The sequence below is a fragment of the Sus scrofa genome, chromosome 3 (assembly GCF_000003025.6).
Source record: "Sus scrofa isolate TJ Tabasco breed Duroc chromosome 3, Sscrofa11.1, whole genome shotgun sequence".
Classification (NCBI taxonomy): Eukaryota; Metazoa; Chordata; class Mammalia; order Artiodactyla; family Suidae; genus Sus; species Sus scrofa.
Window position 1 is genome coordinate 90,221,485 of NC_010445.4, and position 23,131 is coordinate 90,244,615.

General features: G+C 37.7%; 1 protein-coding gene across 43 annotated transcripts in view; it reads left to right on the forward strand.

Annotated features, from left to right (window-relative positions):
• NRXN1 (neurexin 1) overlaps window positions 1–23,131 on the forward strand; it is a 1,114,780-nt gene that overhangs the window by 422,059 nt on the left and 669,590 nt on the right. For 15 of the 43 annotated variants that reach the window (XM_021088237.1, XM_021088235.1, XM_021088238.1 and 12 more), the window contains 3 exons: window positions 554–855; window positions 2,940–2,984; window positions 3,992–4,153. In XM_021088237.1, coding sequence (XP_020943896.1) covers window positions 554–855; window positions 2,940–2,984; window positions 3,992–4,153 — 509 coding nt within the window. The remainder of the gene's footprint in view (window positions 1–553; window positions 856–2,939; window positions 2,985–3,991; window positions 4,154–23,131) is intronic. The other 28 variants (XM_021088259.1, XM_021088279.1, XM_021088276.1 and 25 more) reach the window with 2 other exon arrangements.

A 23,131-nucleotide genomic window follows, 5' to 3' on the forward strand; every position in this document is an offset into this window, starting at 1 on the left:
TTAGCTTTCTATCACTGCCCCCTCCACCCAGGAAGAAAAAATTCACATGCTCTATAGATCTGTTTACTCTCAGACCAAATTGTATTATTATTATTTGTTTTCCCCTTACCAGATAATTTGTTATGGTTTCTCAGTGATGGAAATATTTGGCGTTTCACTGAGAAGATCTTTGAATATAAATGTCTCACTAAGAATTAAAATAACGCCTCAGTTGGTTGGAGAGAATGTTGCAAACACATTGGAATCCATTGTTGCCAGCAGAGTAGAACCATCCAATATGCATTTATGTTACCTGATTCGTGCCCTGGAGATATCACAGAGCTGCTTTCTCTGATCAGAGCTCTTACAGTGATACTTAAAAATTAATTGAATTTTCAAGTATGTCAGCTTTAGCTGTTGCAGTTGATGGGCCAATAGCTGAGGAGGTTTATTAAAAATATACTGCCACCTACAGCACTATTTGACTCCCTTTGACAGGGCTCCTGTCATGAATGTTAATTAGAGTTAATTTTTTTTTTTTGACTTACGCATGTATGTATCTGTTTTCCTCTAGGAAAAGAAGAATACATTGCCACTTTCAAGGGATCTGAATACTTCTGCTACGACTTGTCTCAAAACCCTATTCAAAGCAGCAGCGATGAAATAACTCTGTCCTTTAAAACCCTTCAGAGGAATGGACTGATGCTTCACACTGGGAAATCAGCTGATTATGTCAATCTCGCCCTGAAAAATGGAGCTGTCTCTCTGGTCATTAATTTGGGATCAGGGGCCTTTGAAGCACTAGTGGAGCCCGTGAATGGAAAGTTTAATGATAATGCCTGGCATGATGTGAAAGTCACCAGGAATCTGCGTCAGGTAACAGCGCAGTGGATAAGAGAGTAACTGGCTTTGTTTCTCACTACAGCTGTGTGTGTGGTACTTGAAAACCCCAACAACATGATATAGGGCTCCTCAGAGTCACTTACAAATTAGCTTTTTCTTCTTCTGAGATGACGAATCTTCCTGCCATACTTGAGCAGGGGCATATCTAGAAAGTTCTGGGGGCCCAAAGGCTATTTTAACACAGCAACATATGACAATTTCTCAGAGGGCTGCAAGGAAATCCCCATGACATGCCCTTCCTGTGATGTGTGTGATTCTGTTGCGTTTTTGATTTTTTTGTTTATTTGATTTTAAATTATAGTTTTCATGGTGGATCATTTGGAAGCATGCACATTGGGGTCATAAAATCACAGTTCCTTTTTTGTAGTTAAAAACAAAAACAGAAAACAACAGCAGTGTGATTGTGATTTGGGATTGTATCAATCCTGACTCCTTCCCCACCCCAGCCTCGGAAATGGGGACAAGGAAAGTCCCTAAGGGGGAAAATGACTTTGGGGGTTTCCACATCTCCTAAAGACTCTGTGTATGAAGATATTTTTATTTTTAGCACAGACACTTACGTTAAATCCCAAGTGTCTCTGGAGAAGTTAGTTCATCTTCTAGGTGCCCATTTCTATTTGATTGTATTTTTAAAAACTCTTAAGAGTGTCTATATTAGGAAAATATCCATTTTTCTGTAAATCTCTGGGTCCACATATACTGTATACTTTTAACCAAGACATATTATTACAGTATACATATATATATACACAGATGAAAGTGAATAGAATGCCTTATGTATTAAACATGACAAGTTGTTGTTATTTTTTAAAATTTTATGATATTACAATGTATCATTTTATTAAGTGTTGACAGTGACTAATTTTTCTGCAGTACATGCTGATCTCACTAATATCCTTAACATATTTGTTGTTTCTCTGAACAGTTGCAGAATGACTGGATTGTCTCTGGTTTTCCTTTACTAAAACAGCCTTTTCTTTCTGAGCTGTTAACTGTCTAACCTTTTCTTTCCTGCTTCTGAAAGACTTAAGCTGTCTGAGCTAGAGAAGCAAACAGGAAGTTTAGGAGTGCAGATTTAGTCTAGCAGTGAAAGTGAAGGATTTCTCCAGACCCTCCAAGACCTTTCAGAGGCCTTAATGTCACGGGAGGGGCCCTGCATGCTTCACACCTGCCTTGGGGATAGTTGCCCACCATAAGGGTAGCTCTAGACCATGGGTTTCCTATAAGTGTGTCTCTTTGGTTTCCCCTTTTTATGTTTCCTCTCAGATTCTCACCAAGAGGCCAAAGGCTCATTTGAGAGAAGCAGGGAAGGAAGGGTGGGGCTTGAGGAGCCCACTTTCTAGATTTGCCTTTGCTCAGGTTACAAACCAAACTGTGAATTGGTAGCTCAAAGGAGACAACAGTGATCCAGCTGGGGTGCATGTGTGGCAGGACAGATTGAAAACAAATCCATTCTACTCATTCTATGTGTCAGGATCTTTGCTTTGTTTCATTGCAGTAAACTGTGACCCTAAAGTCCATCAATATGACCGAAGGAAGTTTTGGAGTTGAGGAGGAGTCCTTGTATGCTGTAAAATTGAGTAGTAGGGCAATGCCAACCGATTCCTACGAATTTGCTGGGGCTGGGGTGGGCCAGGGTGGGGGAGGGGTCACTTATGGGCCAGAAGGCGGCAGTGGTCAGCTGATGAGCTTTAGGCCTTTGAATCCCTTTTAGATGTTTTAAATGTCTGTCAGATATACTCAGGGAGACAAAGGAACATTGCCATATGTCTGTTTCTGTCTTGTAGCAAGTTATGAACAATACTGGCAGGAAAAATATTACCTCTGTGGGAGGCCTATTTGTTAGTCTGCTTTTTTCTTGTAAAATTTTTTTGCCCTTTTTCTATGTTACTAACATGCTTAATAACTAACATGTCATTCATGGAATGTTTCATTCTACTAACCGTTACCTGAATCAAAAAATGTACTAACATGGTAGAGACCATCATATTTTTTAAGTAACGATCGTTATTCTGTTCACAGTTTTTAATTTCCTTTCTCCCCCCTTCTCCACAAAGCACTCAGGCATTGGACACGCTATGGTAAACAAACTACATTGTTCGGTAGATATCATTCTAATTGTTTCTTATTTTGGGTTTGCCGTGTGTTTTCTTTCTTTCTTTTAACTGTAGACATCATTAACAAAAGAGGAACTGCGGTTGGTACTCTTCTGCTTACTTTGACCTCCTTCTTTTCATCTGTTGTTGACCTTCTTATTTTTTACCTGTTCCTGTCAACTTCTGTTTTCCAACTCACCTGTAGGGGGCATCGTTAGCGTTTCGAACGTTTTGCATCCAGCTGTGGTTAACCAGGGATAAGATAAAACGGTGGCTGGCCCGAGTGACCGCAAGCTCAGCCAGCCTCAAACCATTCATGACGCATGGCCTGCACACTCGATTTGGGAATGCTGGAGATGCCACACCCACTCATCTTTCCGTCATCACAGAGCAGTTGTGTTTTCCTTTGGTTCTCCCTGTTTTCTTTCTTTTCTTTCCTGAACTGTACTGTCCCTCCTGCATGTGCACATCGGCGAGTGCCGCTTCCACGGGTTGTTTTGCTTCCCCTCCCCTCTGGCATGGACTTAGGCACTTGCATGCTGGGCAGCTGCTGCTCAATAGTGCTAACAGTGACGTTGCTGGAAAGAGCTTGCGCCTTTTCTGTTAACAAGGTGCACGTTGTGATTAGTGAATAACAGACGACTAAACTTTACTAATATGTACACCAGCCAAACTAACCTAGGAAGCATTTTACTAACACCATTTTTGTGTCTGCTAAGTAACTTTTGAGTTGCAGTAGGGATGATGCTGACACTAGTTCAATAATCAGTTAACTCTCTAACTAGTTTAGCTCTCTTAGGGCTAGTTGAATAGAATCCAAGCATAAACCTCAAACAGACATGAAAATGGGTTCCACCATAGGTCTAAAAATAAAAAAAATAAAAAACAGAAAAAAAAAGCCAAAAGCAAAATGAAAAAAATAAAACAAAACAAAACACAAAACAGGCATATCCCAGGATTACAGTATCTAGGTCTGAGTATAGCGTGTCCTTTCCCTGTGCTTTGTTATCTAGGTGACAATATCAGTGGATGGGATTCTTACCACAACGGGCTACACGCAAGAAGATTATACCATGCTGGGGTCTGATGACTTTTTCTATGTTGGAGGCAGTCCCAGCACAGCAGACCTTCCAGGGTCACCAGTCAGTAACAACTTTATGGGCTGTCTCAAAGAGGTAAATATTGCCATCACTGGAATCATTCCTAATTCATGGTCTCATCATTTCAGATCCAGACTGAAAGCACCTTTGCTGAAGACTCGATGTTTGTGGAGTCAAAGGGCACAATCTTAAATATCCCACCGTTGTTGTTATAGGATCGGGGGGGATGGTGGCAGCTCATAGAACATTATTAAGGAATTAAGTTTCTTTTTGCTATCGTCTGTAAGTAATTCTCAATTAAGATTTGCATGGGCAGTTGTATATTGGCTATGAAAGAATGTCAAACACAAAGGAATATTGGGTCTAGAGTTAAGCCAAATGCCTTGCTCATTTCTACGTAAATGAAAGTGTTATATATACAGTGGTGACTTATTTGAGCGTTACAGGAAAAAAAAAGGAGAAAAAAATTGGCTATGAGAGACCAGATGAAACAAAAACAAAATGAACCTGTATGATGAAATATTTTTTTTCCTATATTTAAATATGTTCCAAAGGAAGTAAGGATGTTTCGTTTGTGATCTAATGAGCTTACTTTATATTCACCTGAGTGAAAATGTCAGACTAAAAGATAGTAAGAACTTCAGCCCTCATTCTCAGCTGTCATTATTGGTTGTACCTTTTGATAGGTTTAGAACTTGGGGTTTGAGAAGAGAAAAAAGGATCAAGAATATCCTTGGATTTCAACCTGTATAAATATTTTCCCATAAGAGCTGCCTTGTTTTCATTCAGGCCTAAGTCAATTTCTTTTGTTTGCTAGAACGAGAAGTTCCTCTTGCATTATATGGCTGTAGTTTAATAATGTAGAGTTCTGATATGTAAAATTTAATAACTTTGAATTTATTAATGATTAGCCATAGGTGCTATTGGTAAACAGTGATCTACTTTGGTATATTTAAAGAAATATTCTAATTATATTAATTTGACTCAGGTAGGCATCAGTGTAAAACAATTACCGCTCAAATTATCCTTATCTGTTTTCCATTTCTGTGAACATATTGGATGTTGCATTGCCTAGTGTGTGAATGTATATAGGAGAGCCCTAGGAGGGATTCAAAAAAGCTACAGTTTTAACAAATACAAGGATATGCAGTTCTGAAAGGCTGAATCTAGACATGCTTTGTGGTGGAAGGGATTAATCTCTTCCCAAAGAATAACTTTTACTCTTTATAAATATGTAGCATGACCCAGGATTGTGTTAATAAGCTCTGTGAGCATAATAAAATAATAATAATTAGTATCATTATTATAGTACTAGTAGCTATTTTCTGAGCTCTTATTTTGTCCCTGGTGGATTCCAAAGAGTTTTACAGGGCTCTCCACATTATAGGCAGTAATTATCTGCATTTTTCAAACAAGGAAACTGAGGTTCGGAGCAAGTAAGTTTCTTGAGCAAGGTCTCACAGCTAACCAGTATTAAAGCTTAGAGCTTGATCAGGGAAGTCTGATTTCAGAGTCTGGTATGATCTTTAACTACCATAATATACAGCAGAAATGTCCCAACAGAAATGTTTGTTAGGAGTTCCTGTGGTGGCACAATGGTTAAGGACTCCGACTAGGAACCATGAGCTTGAGGGTTCAGTCCCTGGCCTTGCTCAGTGAGTTGGGAATCCGGCGTTGCCATGAGCTGTGGTGTAGGTCGCAGATGTGGCTCGGATCCCACATTGCTGTGGCTGTGGTGTAGGCCGGTGGCTACAGCTCCGATTAGACCCCTAGTCTGGGAACCTCCATCCATATGCAGTGGGAGCGGCTCAAGAAAAGGCAAAAATTCAAAAAAAAAAAAAAAAAAAAAAAAAAAAAAAAGAAAGAAAGAAAAAAAGAAATGTTTGTTAGAAGATCGTGTACACCTCAAGTGTCTTACAAACTGAAACAACTTTTAGGAGTGCATAATAGACTGTGAGGAATGAGGTATTAAATTCTGTGGCACAGTCATACCCTTTAGAGTAGGAAAGAGAGTGAAATGAGTGAGAGATCTAGTAGAGAAGAAAGATATACAGAAGAGTCACAGTGCGAGTCCCTTGAAAGATAATTATGATTTGATTAGGCAGAGGATTGAGTGCGCTTTGGGGAGAAGCATGGTGAAACATAATTAGATTTCACAATATAATGCCTAAAACCCCTTCTGGTAGTAGAAATTGGGGTGGGAGCAGAATCACACCCCTAGCCATCTACACCATTTCTTCACTTTCACTATGAACAGGCCAAACTGCAGTTCAACCATAGGCCCTGCTTTATCTATAGAAAGTTCGTCTTGCTCTTGCCTGGAAAAAAGAGAGGGAATCCAAGGATCTCGAGTAGAAACTGTGATCTAGATAAAGAGCCCTTTTGGGTATCCTAAAAAAAGTGAGAGTTTCTGCACTGAACACCCAAGTTCAGCTGAGACTCTCTTCTGACGTTTAGTTTGGGCCAGACAACCTTTTATGTTTAGTGGATTGCCTTAATCTGAAACTATAGTTTCAGACTGTACTTCAGATTAACATCTTTAATGTTTAAGTGCTAATGAGTGGTTTTTACACTTTAGAACTCATCTCTCTTTTTTAGTTGAAGTATAGTTGACTTATTATATTAGTTTCAAGTACAGCATAGTTATTCAGTATTCTTGCAGAATATATTCCATTATGGGATATTACAAGATAATGACTGTAATTCCCTGTGCTATATCCTTGTTGCTTATCTCTTTTATACTTACCTCTTTAACTGGCCTTTCAACCACAAAAACCACTACAGTAAAAACAAGTCAGGTGACTTTACATATGATGTTGAATTATCAGTTACTAAGTCCAAGCAAGGAGGTCCACTCATGCTATTTTCTCCAAAGGTTTTAGAAAGAGATCATTTCTCTTATTGATCAGACACTTCCTACGTCTCTTTCTTCCACCACCTGAAGTGTGTGTTTGGAACAAGTCTTGCCAGTGTTTTCTTGATGTGTAATCTCTTACACTTTATTTCCTCCTGATACACTAGAGACTGGAAGGATATGGACCCAATCAGCCTAGGGAAAAAAAGCTTTACTTGGAGAGGTTTTGGATAGTTCCTAGTTTCCATCCATGTCTGAGTTACTCTGTATTGAGAATTCCCTGCTCTTCCTACTACTGAAATGAAATTGTGACAAAGTATCATAGATCTTGAGCTAAATCACCTTATTTCAGATAGGTGAAAGAGCTTTGTAGAGTTGCTGAAAAGAGAGGAACATAGCCATGTTAGTTCTCACCACATCTCTCTTATACCCCTGTGAGGCTTCCTTAACTCTTTCTCAGGCTTTCTGCCCCAAAGCACATTATATATATTTTTTTCTTTTCTTTTTTTTTCTTTTGATGGCTACACCTGCAGCATATGGAGGTTCCCATGCTAGGGGTCTAATCCGAGCTGTAGCCGCTAGCCTACACACAGCTACAGCAACACAGGATCCGAGCCTCGTCTGTGACCTACACCATAGCTCATGGCAACACTGGATGAGGGAGGCCAGGGAAGTTTAGGTTAAGTTTATAACCTAAACTTCATATATTACTTCGTTCAAACCAAGAGAGAACATTGGCCAAGAATTTATAATAATAAAATTAAAGTAATTTAAAAACCACAACCTCATGGTTCCTAGTCGGATTCGTTTCTGCTTTGCCACGATGGGAACTCCACATTATATAAAAATCTTAAATGATTTAAAGATCCTATGATTTCATTTATGGCTCTTAACATTATTCCTATGTTCGGTCCAGTATGTGATCCCTCTTAGGATGAGCAGTCCTGGGGGGATGCTAATAACACTGTGTCTAAAGAAACATAGAAGGAACATAGGAGAAATTTTGGGGGAATTGGAAGTCATTCTCCCAATCCAATCTCCTTATTTTGGAAATGGGTCACAGACCTAAAGAAGTTGTTCTAGTTACTCTAGTTATTCAAGAGCCATGAGGAGTATTAGAATTACAACCCAGGATACTGTCAGAAAAATACAATATTTGAATGACCGGCTCTGTTTCTTGTAAACAGCAGCACTCAAGATACGAATATTGAGATGGCCTATTCTCTCACTGACACACATCTTTATTCCTTAACAATTAAAGTAAAAAATCACTCCACATAATGAAACAACCCATAATGTAATATTTATTAGAAGCAGTTATTGGTTAGGGCTTTCCCTATATGACCTTTGATAAAGCTTATGTGAAATGAGTCTTGGCTTGCATGTGGAGCAACCAAACTTCATTAGCATCTATTTATTTACTTTTTGTTGATTATAAGATTTTAAAATAAAGTAAAATTATTCCAATGTAATTTGGCAAAATCTAACCTAAACTTCATATATTACTTCGTTCAAACCAAGAGAGAACATTGGCCAAGAATTTATAATAATAAAATTAAAGTAATTTAAAAAAATATTTATATGTTCATCATAAATAAATCAAAAGCCTTCTGGAAAATGTTTGAGATCACTTAAAAATGACTTTCAAGGATATAAATATGAAAAAAGTTATAGGAAAAATTGTAACTAATAAATTGTCATTATATGCACCCCACTTCTATGAAATTCCTAGAAGATAATGGGTCCTTAAAAATATGTTTTTCAATATGAGTTTTACAAAAGCTATACTAATCATGCTAGGGTAGAAACATTTATTTATATTCTTTCTATTTTTTATACCATTGAATAAAACCTGAAATACATGTTTCTTAAGAATTATTGATCACTTAAAGTTAAATTTTAACTTTGCCAGAAAGCAGTTTTTGAGTGACAGGAGAGGGAATTAGAGGATACTGTAGAAAATTAAATCATAGCATCTAAGTGAGATGCTGGGATTCTACAGCCCTGCCCATTCACCTTAAACTACTTGGAAACCCTCTTTCTGTATAAAAGTATCACAGTTGATTCCTAAAGTGCTCATTAGAGGTATTTCTTTCTTTCTTTCAATTTTCAAAGATAGATGGAAAACTCACTAATATATACTTCTATCCCAATATTTTGACCATGAGAGCTTCTGTAGCAACTGACTGACAAGGAAGGGTCATGATGTTCCCTCATTAATCTTGCCTCGGAATCTAGTTCCGTTATTATACATTTCTTAGTCTCTTTGTGCCTCCAAAATGCTTCATGACACCTATTTCCTTCCTGCAGAGTGAAGATTATTCAACATAGTTTGTTAATAGGGAACTAAAACTGAAGAGGGAGAAAAGGATTATATTGATAAAATGACCTAGTATGATGTAATTCAAGTTTTTTTTTTTTAGCCATGTGTACTTGCTGGAGGTTTTGCAGTCAGTTGTGTGAGTGGAGACACTGCCTGTGTGAGGAAATTGAGGATGCTATCACTAAAAGTTGCTTGGGATGAGCCTAAAAAAGGATTCTAGAAAAATAAATACATAAATAAGTGAAATGCTAGGGGAAATTACATGCCTACTGAAAATTTCATCAACCTAATTAGATCAGCACAGCCTTTAATTACACTGAGAAACTTTTAGCACTAAAAAGTTGGAAGGTGCTATGAGATGGATGAAGTTCAGAAAATCTCCTCTTATGCAAGTATTTTTTACCCACTGTGGAAAAAAATAGTTGATTCTTACAGTAATTAGCATGTTCCCCTCTGCCATTTGCAGTAGTATCAATATAATTCTCACAGTTTACCAGTATCAGCACTGGGAAGGAGCTACAATATTTCCTTTGTGCAAATATCTTTTGATTCCTACCTTTCTTCCTTTGGACACAGAGAACTTTAGAAGATTGTGAAGGCTTCTCCATTTATCCGCTTCTATGGTAGAACCAGCTCATCAAATGTAGGTCCTTTTGTTCTGTCTTATTCCCTTCATTACTCAGACAGTTGAGTGCCTGTCATTAACATGTAAGGACAAAAATCCAAGGTGGAATTTGCACTTTGTTACTTTTCCAATTTTTGTGACCTGTTAGAGAAATTTGTCCTTGAGGGAACTTTGGAGAGTTAAGGAGATCCTCACTGATGTCTGTAAATCATGTAACTTGGGAAGAGGGAGGACTTCTGTAGTTGGAAGAACCTCTTCATAGGGGGTCCGAAGTCAAGATTGAACACATTTCTACCAGGTTTTCATTTCCTCCAGACTCTATCTTGTCAGGGTTCCTGATACCTGAAGATAATTTCTGCCTTCCCTCTCTTATTACATTGTCACAGTCTGTTTAATCAGTCAGCAGCATTTTAAATGCATTTATGTTAACCTTTCATATGCTTCATTCATTCTTTTGGGAAGAGAATTTCTTTTTGCATTCCCATCTCACTTCTTCCTAGCCATTTTCCATACAGAGCCATATCTGTTTACTCACCATATTATTATATAACTAAGGGTAATAAATTCGACCTTGATTATGTTTGGTAAAATGTCCTCAAATTAACTGACCATTTTAAGATAGATTTTGCTAATGCCACAAAAATAATAGACTGAAAAATAATGCAAAGGAATTCTTATAACACAAGAAATCATGCATTTGGTCTGAGCTGTCTTCCTAGAGGTAGGATCTTTGTTTAGTGGCTCATGAGAAAGTGTAGTTTAGTCCACCTGGAGAGGAGGCAAAATGACTTACAGTGTTTTGGGCAAAAGTTCCAGTCTAGGAAGAAAATAAATTTTCTCCACCTGATCTAAAACACAGAATACGGCACTCTGCTTTTAAAACTTTAACGAGAAAGCAAGATGGAGTTTGTGGGTATGTCAAATAATTTGACAAATTCTTATGTGCCATTAATCTGATTTATTATAAGCCCTGCCTGATTTCCTTCACATCTTGGAAATACTGAAATGTGTTTCAGCTCTTCTGCTGCAATAAATTGTCAGTACTAAAAATGCAAACAGAAGTCAATTACCCTTGCTGCTTTTCATTTTCAAGATAGCAGACCATAGCTTCTTTTAAGTCAGAAATCCCCCTTTCCTTTTTAAGGATCTCTTTTTAAGAACCTATATGAGGGGATAGTAAGAATAATAATATCATTATGCAAATGATGAGTCTGAGGTCAAAGCAGAATGCATGTTTTCTGAGTGGTAAGTTTGGACCCTGACCTTGCTTTTCCATCGCTAAGTTGAGTGCTTTTCCTAGTAAGAGCACATTGCCTTGATGAGCTCTTCCAGACATAACCCAGTGACATAAATTCTGTGGTACCTAATTGTGGCTAGGATTACATTTTACAGAGGGATGCTAAAAGTCAGAGGTATTATAAAATGGTAAGAGAGTTGGTATATGCCAGAATAGTAATAATAACATATTAAGCAGTTTCTATTTCTCCAGTAATATCTATAACCTCCAGTGAGTTACTGCATTAGACCTAGGGGCATCTATAGCATAGTAAACATACAATTCACTCTTAAAGAAACTTTGTGAAATAATTTGATATTCAATATTTCAAACATGATGAGGGAGTCATGGGTAGAAAAATTAACATTTTTTTTTGGTGTGTATGGACTTAATGGCATTTTAGCTTTGGTACTCTTCTGTTATTAAATTGCATAGAGGGGTACCCTATCATTTTCCAGTGCTTTGTATGTTCAGAAGTAACTGTTCATGGCAAAAGTTAAACACTAGTACTATCCCTATTTGACAAAGGAGGACATGGAAACAAGAGAAGTTAGGTAACTGACCTAGGGGGAAACAGTACTAAGTAGCAGGGCTAAGATCCAAACCTTAACTAACCTGACCACAGACCCCTTACTTTTAGCTAATACTCTATGTTATTTCCCTTACTCATAATGAAATCTCACTCTCTTTCCTTTTTCTCAATGTTTTTATTAAAGTGTAATTAAATGAAAGGCACTTTATATGAATCTTGAGAAAGATAACACAGAAATACTTCTAGACTTCTAGAATGTTGGAAAAAGGGGATATCTAACTGGGAAGAGAAAGAGGAGGAAATATTTCTTGGATACCCAGTTATATATGAGCTTCCAGGGGGAATTTCTCTCCCACTGTTCTAAGTGGTCCTGAGATATCATCTCCATGGACCTCTTCTCTAATCTCTAAGTCTGAATATGCCCCCTCCTCCAAGGGTGAAAATAAAATAAGGCTTGTCATAAATTTCTGTTCTCTGTAGCCAACTGTATGAACAAGGATGCACACACACACAAAATAACACTTGGAAGTCTCTCTATATTTCTATAAAGTACTGGTTTCACAGATTGCTAAGAGTGAGTTTGCGTCTGTGCCTTGTAGCCTTGGGGATAAGAGAAATAAGCAATTGGGGCAGAAACCAGGCATTTTGCCATGGACACTCCTCTTGGAGATTGGGTTCAGGGAGTCCCATCTGCTCAGGTCCCTGAGGAAGTGGAACTCAGCTCTTTAGTCTACAAAGCATCTGGTAAGTCCTTGTCTGGAATTCAGCTTTTTTGAATGTAGTAGTCTTCCTTCTAGCGGACCCACAGATTTTTATTTCCCATCATTTTTGGCAGATGCCCCATAGCCTGGAACTGTATCAGCAGTCGGCCTAATGCATTGTAGTGCTTTCCAATATCAAGCTAGCGTAACATGTTTTGGTGGGGGGTTCAATGACATTTTAATTCTGAGGAATTGATGCATTTTATAGAATATGACATTTTCTAGCCCAGCAGAAAGCAGTAATGAATAATGTTTAAGACTAAACATTTCCTCTTAATTTCAGCACCCACTAGGGTATCTTGTTTACATTGTTCTCTTCATTTATGCATGTGTTCGTTCAATGAGTCCACCCTGATCAATGCCTACTATGTGCTAGACGCTGTACTAGATACTGGGGACACATAGAAAAATAAAGCAACACACTTAGGAATCTGGAAAGAGAGCCTGACAAAGAAACAGAAAATAATAATACAGATTTCCTAAGTGAGGTGTGGAAAATTGCTCTAAAATTTCAGTAGAAGCTGTGATTAATTCTGCTAGAGGCAATCTGTAATACTTTCAAAGAGAAGATGACAAAGTAATCTAAATTATCCTCTCTGTCTCTCTTTGCTCAGCTCTGTAATGGGCATGATATTATATTGAACTGAAGCACAAAAAAAATTATTTCTGCTCTGTGAATTAGAAAAGAATAGGGAAGATAAAATGATATAAAGGATTAGAAAACATATTGCAAAGAGAAGGTAAAAATCTCCTTATAATTGCAAACTTGTACTTTACCAAGTTTGAGCCATATTTTAAAAATCTCATATCCATCCAAAACAAAGTGAATACTTTGGTTTTCATCTTAATTTCTATTATGAGATGATATACTCTTGTCTTAGTTCTTCAGATCAGGTGTTGTGTTTGGAAGAAAATTATTCCTGTGCATGGTAATTGGTCTTTTTTTTTTTTTTTCCAGGAGAATCATCACTATTGAAACACATTTAAAACAGATTAATTACTTTAAAATGAAAATAATTATTTTAGCATTCAGAAACGTGATTTTAAATAATAGGAAAATGAGATTTTTATTTTTGTTGAGTAAATATTCAGCACACAGAGAAATTGGTGATTCTGAGTGTTCAGTTTATATACTAGGGCCTGTGTGAAGTACCAGGAAATGAAAATTGGGTTGACATAGGTCATGTAATCAGGGTCATAATACATGAATTATCCCTCAAACATACATATTTTTCTGAATCTTAGTTTCTAAATTTGAATCAAATAGGGATGACAGTAGCCAATTATAAATTGGTATTCCCTTGAATTAGTTAAGATGAATTGCTTTGGAGTTAGACAGACCTGGGTTCAAATCCTGGCTTCCTATACTTGGTAGTTGTGTGACCTGAGGAAAGTAATGTCATGTTTTTGCACTTCATTTTTCTTCCCTCTAAAGGATTAAGTGAAACTATATAATTGAAGTACTCAGCATAATGCTGCTATACTGTAATATTTCAATAAGTGGTGAGTGTTAACTACAGTTATATTGCAGACAGGGATATGACCTTTACCTATATATATCATGGATGTGTGACCTATGTGGTCCAATAGGGCCCCCCACACGTAGAAAGACCCTGCTCTTGGTTTGATATCTTCCTGTCACCACCTTGAACTTCTTCATAACTTTTGAACAAGGAGCCCCTCATTTCCATTTTGCGCTGGACTCTACAAAATATGAGGGCTGTCCTGATTGTAGATGAGTTTATGAGATTTTGCACATATCATCTTGATTTAAAAATTAGTTCATTGAACTATCCTAACAGCTTTGGAGGGGGATTGAATTGACTTGGAGGTCACAAATCATTTATAAAACCATCAAGGCCATATCACTCACATGTAAAAGAATCCAGAAGAAGACCTCTGTTCACTGACTCCAGCCAGTGTGCTTTCCTCTTTTGTTCTTCTGAATTATAACAGCCACCTTCCAATGTATCAAAAATTAGTAAAGATGACTGAGAAACTCAGAATTTTTAGAAAAGTATTGGTATCTTGTTAATACTTGGAAATAGTCACTTAATAGTCATTTTTAATTTTTTAATGCAAGTACTTTCTTACTTTTTAAGGGTTTTATCATCATCATCAGATGTCACAAAACATTATTTTTCAAACACAGCCACTGTGTTCCCTGCCTGTATTCACCAGCTGAAGACAAGGCAGAGTCTCATATTTGAGACTTAAACGTTTGTTTGAAAGAGTAAATTGACCTTATCTGTTAACATTTTCTTCTCTAAGGTCTCCAGACTAAAAGGTACAATTGCCAACAATTGAAATCAATCCTTCATTAAAGTTACTTTTAGCTATTATTTAATAATTATTTAATTTTTCATGGATTAATCAAGACATTTATATAGAATTACATAGAATTTATATAGAACAACTTCTAAACAATAGCATGTGACTAAAAGCTGTAGTTTTTAGGTAGCTTAAAAGGAAATAAAGCCCAGCAACAACCCTTTACCCATTTAGGGATTTACTATTCAAGGCATGGCTTGTGAACCAGCAGCATCACTATCACCTGGGAGCTTGTTAGATGAAAAACCTCATGCTCCTCCCCAGATCTACTAAATCAGAATCTACACTTTAATAAGATCCCCAGGTAATTTCATATGCAAATTAAAGTTGGAGAATTACTGAGCTGGAGCACCTCCACAATATTTTATTGATATCATTGACTATAAGATGGACAATCATGTTACTATTGGCATTAAACAGGACCAATGAACTTAGGCTAGAATGCACCTCCAGTGCAACTCAGACCCTTTTTTTTAGATATATTCAAATAGAAGACAATTGAGGTTCTTGTTGTGACTCAGAGGGTTACTGAACCCAACTAGTATCCACGAGGATGTGGGTTTGATCCCTGGCTTCTCTCAGTGGGTTAAGGATCTGGCATTGTCATGAGCTGTGTGGTGTAAGCTGCAGATGCAGCTGGGATCCCGCAGTTTCTATTGTTGTTGCTGTGGCATGGGCCAGCAGCTGCAGCTCTGATTCCATTCCTAGCCTGGGAACTTCCATATGTGGCAGGTGTGGCCATTAAAAAAAAAAAAAGAGAGAGAGAGAGAGAGAGAGAAGAAGAAAATGTGCAACTTAGTAACTAACTCAGTAGTGACTCTGAGGTTTATAGCCAGAGTCTCAGCATCTCAAAGTGACAAGACCCTGGGAAAACTCTCCTAGTCTTAGTTCTCTCCAGGCCTCTGCATGGGCTGGGTTTTTTCCAGAGACAGATATCAGGATCTTCACATCCGATTTCACTGAGAGTAGATAAACTATCAGGACACATGCAGAGCCAGTCGTCCAACAGTCTAAATTTAGAGGCGGATATGGGATGAGTTGTACTTACTGTCCAAGCAATAACCTTTTTCTTCTGAAATAATTGGAACTAAGTCCATGACCATTAAAGTGAAATGCCTATGTGTTTTAATAACAGTTTTAAACCAGGTCTCCTAACATTTATTTGATTTTGCTTAATGCTTTCATAGCAAAATTTGTTCCCTTGAAAAAGTGCTGAAAATCTCCTTATTCAGATTTACTTGGGTTAATTATTATTTTTTGCATGGCAATATTCTTATGCTGAATTTTCCATATATATTCTACATTTTTTCAGGCCACGGTTTATTCAGGATTATTTTACCTTACTGCAGTTTGCTAACTTAAACAGATTTCTCTGTATTTATTTACATTTTAACAACTTTGTAATGTAATGGGTTATGCCCTAAAGGAAGGAAACTCTTCCTTGGATATAAATTAGACAGTTGGGGATTTGAGGCATTAAGGAACCATTTAGGGAAATGCTGCTTCTGCAACATGAATTTTAATAAGAGCCCCCTAGAGGTAGCTAAGAAGTATGGCTCCTCTCTAAGCTGAAGCACACTCATCCTAAAATGTTGTTGGTGATTAAATGAACACAGAGATGCTTTTAGCTGACACAAATGGGAAAAACATTAAGCCCAGGAAGAGTGTGAAGTGTGTGCTTATGTGATGCTTATAAAAAGATAACTTTGTCTGAAGTGAGGTGGGTACAGACTTTGCAGTAGGAAGTTATCACAGACCCCCTTAAAATTTCCTTGGATCACCAGAATTTTATAGCTTTCTCCACTATCTTCCCCTAAATTCAATTTTTAAATTAGAGGCTATTTTTTCTTGAAAATATATTCAAGTTGAATTTCTTCAGCTCTATTTGATTAGAATAACACCGGTGTTACCACCACTGACCTTCATCCTCACCCTGGGAAATGCAGCCCTTTTTCACTTCATACAAATTTCCTTGCACTTTTAATGCAACTCTTTCTTTTTGTCCTGGAAATACACATAACACAGGAAGCAATTAAATTCTAAGTGGGATACCCAGAAATGTAGTTTAAGAAATAGAAAGACTTTTACATTTATATTAGTTTTTCGTTAAGTACTTTAGTATTTATTATTCTTGAGTAACAATCCTTACAAATTTATGCATTTATTCACCTGGTCCTCTCTGGGTGCCAGCTATGTCCCTAGCACTGAGTAGATGTTGGATTGATTTACAAATATGGACAACTGGCATTACCTTGGCTGGCATTACCTTGGCTGGCATTACCTTGCCTGAAAACACAAAACCATAAAAATGAATTCCATTGTTTTTGATTCAACGATAACAACAAAAGTGTATTAAATGACCTCCCTGAAATGAACCTGTGTGAAATACCGAGTGAGGATCAAAATGAGTAAGACATGGTACAGAGGAAACAAACACATAGGTAATTAGGTCATTCTGCTTTTCTACCTAGCCTTGGGCTTATCTCTACCATAACACTGTTGATACTATAATTATACCAGTGCTTGATCCCCTCAGGATTCTTAAGAATATTAAGCCCTACTGTCCTAAGACATCTATTGTATGTAATAGGGCTTGTTATGTATCATCATTGAGAGATCTGAGAAAATAGTTACTTGACTAATTTTCTATGTTCTGTGGTTCAGATGAAACCTACAACAAAGGTTTGTGCTATTTTCTAAGGCAATACAGTGTATGGAAGATGGTCAAGAAATGTCAAGAAAAAAATGTTTTTCCCAAGGAGATAATATTTGAGCTTAGTATTGAGAGAAAAGTAGTATATCTCCAAGTGAACAGGACATGAGATACAGAATTGAGACAGAGGAAAAGATGGAGAAAGGGCATACTTGTAAAAGCCCGATGTCTGGGGTAATCAGTGTGACTAGGGAAAGGATGCATGGAAGGGAGGTGAACAATGATGCTGGATAAAAAATGGAGGAAATAAAGTTGAAAAGGGATAAAATGATGACAGGATATGACTTCCCCAATGGTTGAAAGATTTGTGTAGGAGAATCATTTGAGAGTTTATAAAACTGCAGATCCCTGTTCCTATAGTCTCTGATTTTGCAGTGGACTTACTTATTTTTTTTTATTTTTTTTTTATTTTTTTAAGGACTGCCCCTAAGGCATATGGAAGTTACCAGGCTAGGGGATGAATCGGAGCTGCAGCTGCTGGCCTACATTACAGCCACAGCAATTCCAGATCTGTGCTGCATCTGTGACCTACACCTCAAATCACAGCAACGCTGGATCCTTAACCCACTGAGTGAGGCCAGAGATCAAACCTGCATCCTCATGTATACCAGTCAGGTACTTAACCCTGTGATCCACAAAGGGAACTCCCTGGACTAATACAGGTGCAAATGATGCAAGATCTTTAGCAAAAACTGCTGTTTGTTATGAAGTGCCATGGTTACTTCTTGAAAGGTCTGTGCTAGAGTCAGGGTTTAATATGAATGAAGGTTGGAAAGACCCTAAGCCTCTAGTTTATAAAAGAAGAAACTGAAACAGATCAAGGGAGAGATGATAAAGGTTGATCTATGGCAAGGGAAGAATGGGGAATAACAAACAGCCTGGAGGGACCTCAAAGGTAGAATTCAGGTGACTTGATGAGTTTTGGAGAAGAAGAATCACAAATACCAACACAAAATAAGTCTATATATTTCTACCAAAACAAAGCAATCAAAGCAGATATTTTTCCTCAGATCGGAGCTCAAAGGAGTGGGGACTAAGGGCAGTGGGCAGCATGAAGGAAGCAAGAAAACCAGCTTCCCGGAATGCCGTTTTTGATGTTTTGGACTGTGCAACTCTGAAAGTTGGCCAGCCTATGTGAAGTGTAGCCCAGTGCATTTTACTTAACCTCTCTGAGCACTGGGTTTTTCATCTGTCAAGTGAGAGGATTAAGCTTTGTATACTTTAAAGTCCATTCCTACAATAAGGTTTATGTTCTGAAGTAAAACCTTTCCTGTAGTAGCGGTTGCAAAGACAGATAAGCATTTTTCACATAAAGCTATCTGAAAGTCCTATTCTCAAAAGTCCTCTAGTCAAAAAGGTTCTAACATTTCACTCTGAAGGACCTTCATTATCCTCAAAAGATAAGAGAAGATAAGTTTTTTTTTTCCACCACCACCTCCCTGATCAAAGCCAAGACAAAACAACAAACAAAATACTCCTAAAATCTAAGACAAAATGTGGGTTGAAAGAGATTTCTATCTGCCTGTTTAGCTTATTTATTTTCTTTCTTTCTTCCTCGCCTCACCCTTAAGGAAAGTTGGACAAAGCCTCCAGAATCAGATTATCAAAAAGCAGCACACATTTAAGTTTTTCTCTGCCCAGGCCCTGGAAGCCTTCGTGAGGCAACTACTAGCTTTGATCCTTGGAGCCCAGCATTCTCATTAAGTTTTATGGTTTTCAATCAAACAGGGTTCATTTCTTTAAACCTGTAGCTAGTCCCACACTCCAGTCACAGGGCATTTGATCAAAACACCCAGTGTTTTAAAAAATTCAAAACACTGGACATGCTTCCACTGCTATATACCTCCTTGTATTCTAGCAAAGGGGGAAGGATGGGCTCTGTGTGTCATTGCCTTGGAGTTTATTTTTAAATAGCAGTTTGATTCTAGGAGGGAGAGTGGTATATATGAACAGATGAGAGGTCTCTGCCAGATAGTAGATTTTAAGAATTATATTACTTAGGGACTGGATATGAGGAAAGTTTTAGACTGGAAATTTTTAACATGGACCAGGGAGATATCAGAAGCCCACTATGTCTTCTGCTCTGTGAAGGAAAGATTCTCATATGGGTCTATCCCTCCTGGCTCTAGGGCTGAACTCCATTAAAGAAGAGAAGTCAGAGGGAGGAACCATCTCTGCAGCTGGTATTATGATCACACATGCTGAGCAGTGTGTAAGTGTGGGAGGAGGTGAAAGTACCAGTAGAAGAGATGGATGAGATTCAAAAAATGCTTTATTCTGCTTCTGGGTTATTGTTGTCTGCTTCCTTCTTCGCCAGAACCCATATTCCCTTTCATTCTGTGAAGAATAGGAAGTGTATCTGAACCTCCAACAATTTGGTTAGGAGCGGAGGAAGGAAGCTTTTTGATAATCCTCTTTCCTAGTGGGAAAAATAATGTATAAAAAATTTAAAAATAAGGAGTCGCCGTCATGGTGCAGTGGTTAATGAATCCGACTAGGAACCATGAGGTTGCGGGTTTGATCCCTGGCCTTGCTCAGTGGGTTAAGGATCTGGCGTTGCAGTGAACTGTGGTATAGGTCGCAGATGCGGCTTGGAGCTGGCATTGCTGTGGCTTTGGCATAGACCAGCAGCTACAGCTCTGATTAGACCCCTAGCCTGGGAGCCTCCATATGCCATGGGAGTGGTCCTAAAAAAGAAAAAAAAAATTAAATAAGAGCAATTATAAGAAGGTGCATGATGCTTTGAAGAAGAAAATTTTGAATGGTGAGGAGATTTTGAAAGATAAACATAAAAACAAGGGACGGCTGTGGAGCTTGAAAGAAAAAATAGGAGACCTGATTTAATCTAGGCTTCAGTGAAATTTTCCAGAATGCCAAAACCTGGTCTGAAGAAGAGGCAGGGAAAGCTGTTTACTCTCTCTCTCCCATCCATAAACCTGGAATGTTATACTTTTTGGTTTTGGTCCCAAGATCCCATGTTCAATATAGAACATGTGTTGTCTGTATTTTCTGTGCCACTTAGTTGATGAATTTCCCAAACTGGATGAAAACGGTGGAATCCATTAAACTGTGGCCAGATTCCCAGCCTTTTCTATACGGCCATACAATTTTAAAGAAAAAGGAAAAATGGTATCATTTAGTCCAATTCAAAATGAAGGGAGAACTGAAGAGGCATGTTTTGGCCTTATTGTTACCCATTAATAGAGCTGGGTAGAGAAATAGGCCTTATGATTCTCGGTCCAGATTCTTTTACAATACATCCCCTTCTACCAGCTTCCATGTTAGTATTGATTCCTTCCCTAACTTCATGGAACCAGTGAGCAGCACAGGTGTCAAAGATGTCATAGTTCTGTTTGATAACCCCTGGTTTGTGTCAGGCTAACCAGTGAGATAAAATTGCCTCAGAGCAAAGGAGCTAAGCCTATCTTATGCAGCAGTACATTTTCATGGTATTTAAATATACTCTAATCTATAATGTGCAGGCTTGGCAGACTCTAACTAAATTGAAGTGGTTTTTAAATCCTTCAGGTCAACACTATATAAACTTATGAGAGTCTACTTAAAACAGGTGTAAAATTATCATGAATTTTTTTAAAGAAAATATGTGGCTTAATTTCAAATCTCAGACTCTTCTCTCCATTCTTCCTACTCTTAATCACTTTCCAAGCTGACCATTTTGGAACTTATTAACCGTTTTTCTTAGAATTGCATTGCAGAAGTCAAGGTCATGATTTCTGAAAGTTAATCCTGTAATCACTTGAATTAGCTCAAGCCTTTGACATCCTATGTCAGACCCCATTCATCAGAGTTTCTGTTGTTCTAGTAGCATCCCAAAACCCATGTGTCTAGCAAGACCATCAAACTTATTATCGCACAATTTGAAGAACAGATCCAAGAGTTTAATTCTCAAATGCCTAAGTGTTTTGGATCCTTGCAGCACTCTGATTTAATCTACCTATATTTTCTTTCTTAGGTAAAGAAACATCAAGTGTTAGCATCAGAAGAAATTATAGCAGTGTATATCATAGTGGTTAGGGGAAACAAAGTCTAATTACACAAGTGAGGAAACTAAGGCACAGCTAGATTAAGTGATTTTTCCCCAAACTGTTGTTGTGGTGGTGATGGTGTTATTGTTATTGTTGTTGCTATTTGCAAAGGTGTTTCTAATAAGTTGGGTATATTTGATCCTCTCAATAACCATGTTGGTAGAAGCACATCTTTCCTCTAATTTTCATTTACAGATAAATTTAGAATATGAGAAGGCATTTTCCCATTGTCAGGTTTTCAAATGCCAGTATCTTTCATGTCATGTTTCTCTTTTCTTATTCTAACTAGAACTTTAATGACCCCATGATTCTATGACTACCTCTCAAATTAACCTTGCATTTCTTATCTGCCATCATATAACAGAAAAGTTTAAGAGCTGTTGAAGAAAAGTCACACTTCTCTTATTCCTCCAGAACCTTATTTCTGCTTGTTTGTTTTTGTTTTTGTTTTTTGTCTTTTTTTGTCTTTTCTACAGCTGTACCTACAGCATGTGGAGGTTCCCAGGCTAGGGGTCTAATTGGATCTGTAGCCGCCAGCCTACGCCAGAGCTACAACATTGCCAGATCCAAGCCACATCTGTGACCTACACCACAGCTCACAGCAACGCCAGATCCTTAACCCACTGAGCGAGGCCAGGGATCCAACCCGCAACCTCATGGTTCCTAGTCGGGTTTGTTTCAGCTGTGCCACGATGGGAACTCTTCTGTGTTCTTATTTTTGAAAAAAAAAAAAAAAGTTCAGTATTTTGTTTTTCAAGTTTTTCAACCACCTGCTGTATTTGAGCAGTTCTTCTTGATTTTGGAGTCAGGTACATCTCTTCTAAATTATTATTTTTGTTCATTTAATCTAAAGCTTCGTCTAAGCAATATGCGATATTAATTTCTCATATAAGCAATCAATCTGCTTTCCTCTATTTGATTTGCATCCTCCAATTTCTGATATGCCTTTCTGCTCTCCTTCAATTAGGTTTATAGTTATTGAGATGCCTAAAATCCACTCCACCCCCGACAAAACAATTATTCACCCTTCCCACCCTGTTTAAAATGCATTAAATTTCTATCCACAACTGGAATTATAATGCATTTTCTAGCTTCTTACAGAAAACATCAAACCATTTCTGATGATTTTCTTTTCATCAAGTGCAATTGCTTCAACCCCAATTAGCAAGACATATTTCTCAGTCATGTATTCCCTCTTCTGATGAAGAAATTATCACTTGGTTTCTAGGATGTTGACTCATACAACTTTCACTGAAGCATGTTTGCTGTGAATTAATTCTCTTCCTCATTAATTCTCTTCCTCATTTCTACTTATCTTAATGCAACATCCACCCCCTGATATCTTTGGAAGAGCATCACCAAGTGTATTTTCTTTATTACACCATAATCTTTTTAAAAAATTTTATCTTTTTTTTTTTTTTTTTTTTTACTGCTGCACCTGTAGCATATGGAAGTTCCCAGGCTAGGGGTCAAATCAGAGATGCAGCTGCTGGCCCACACCATTGCCACAGCAATGCCAGATCCAAGCCGCATCTGTGAACTACACCATAGCTTATGGCAATACACCTTTAACTAACTCAGTGAGGCCAGGG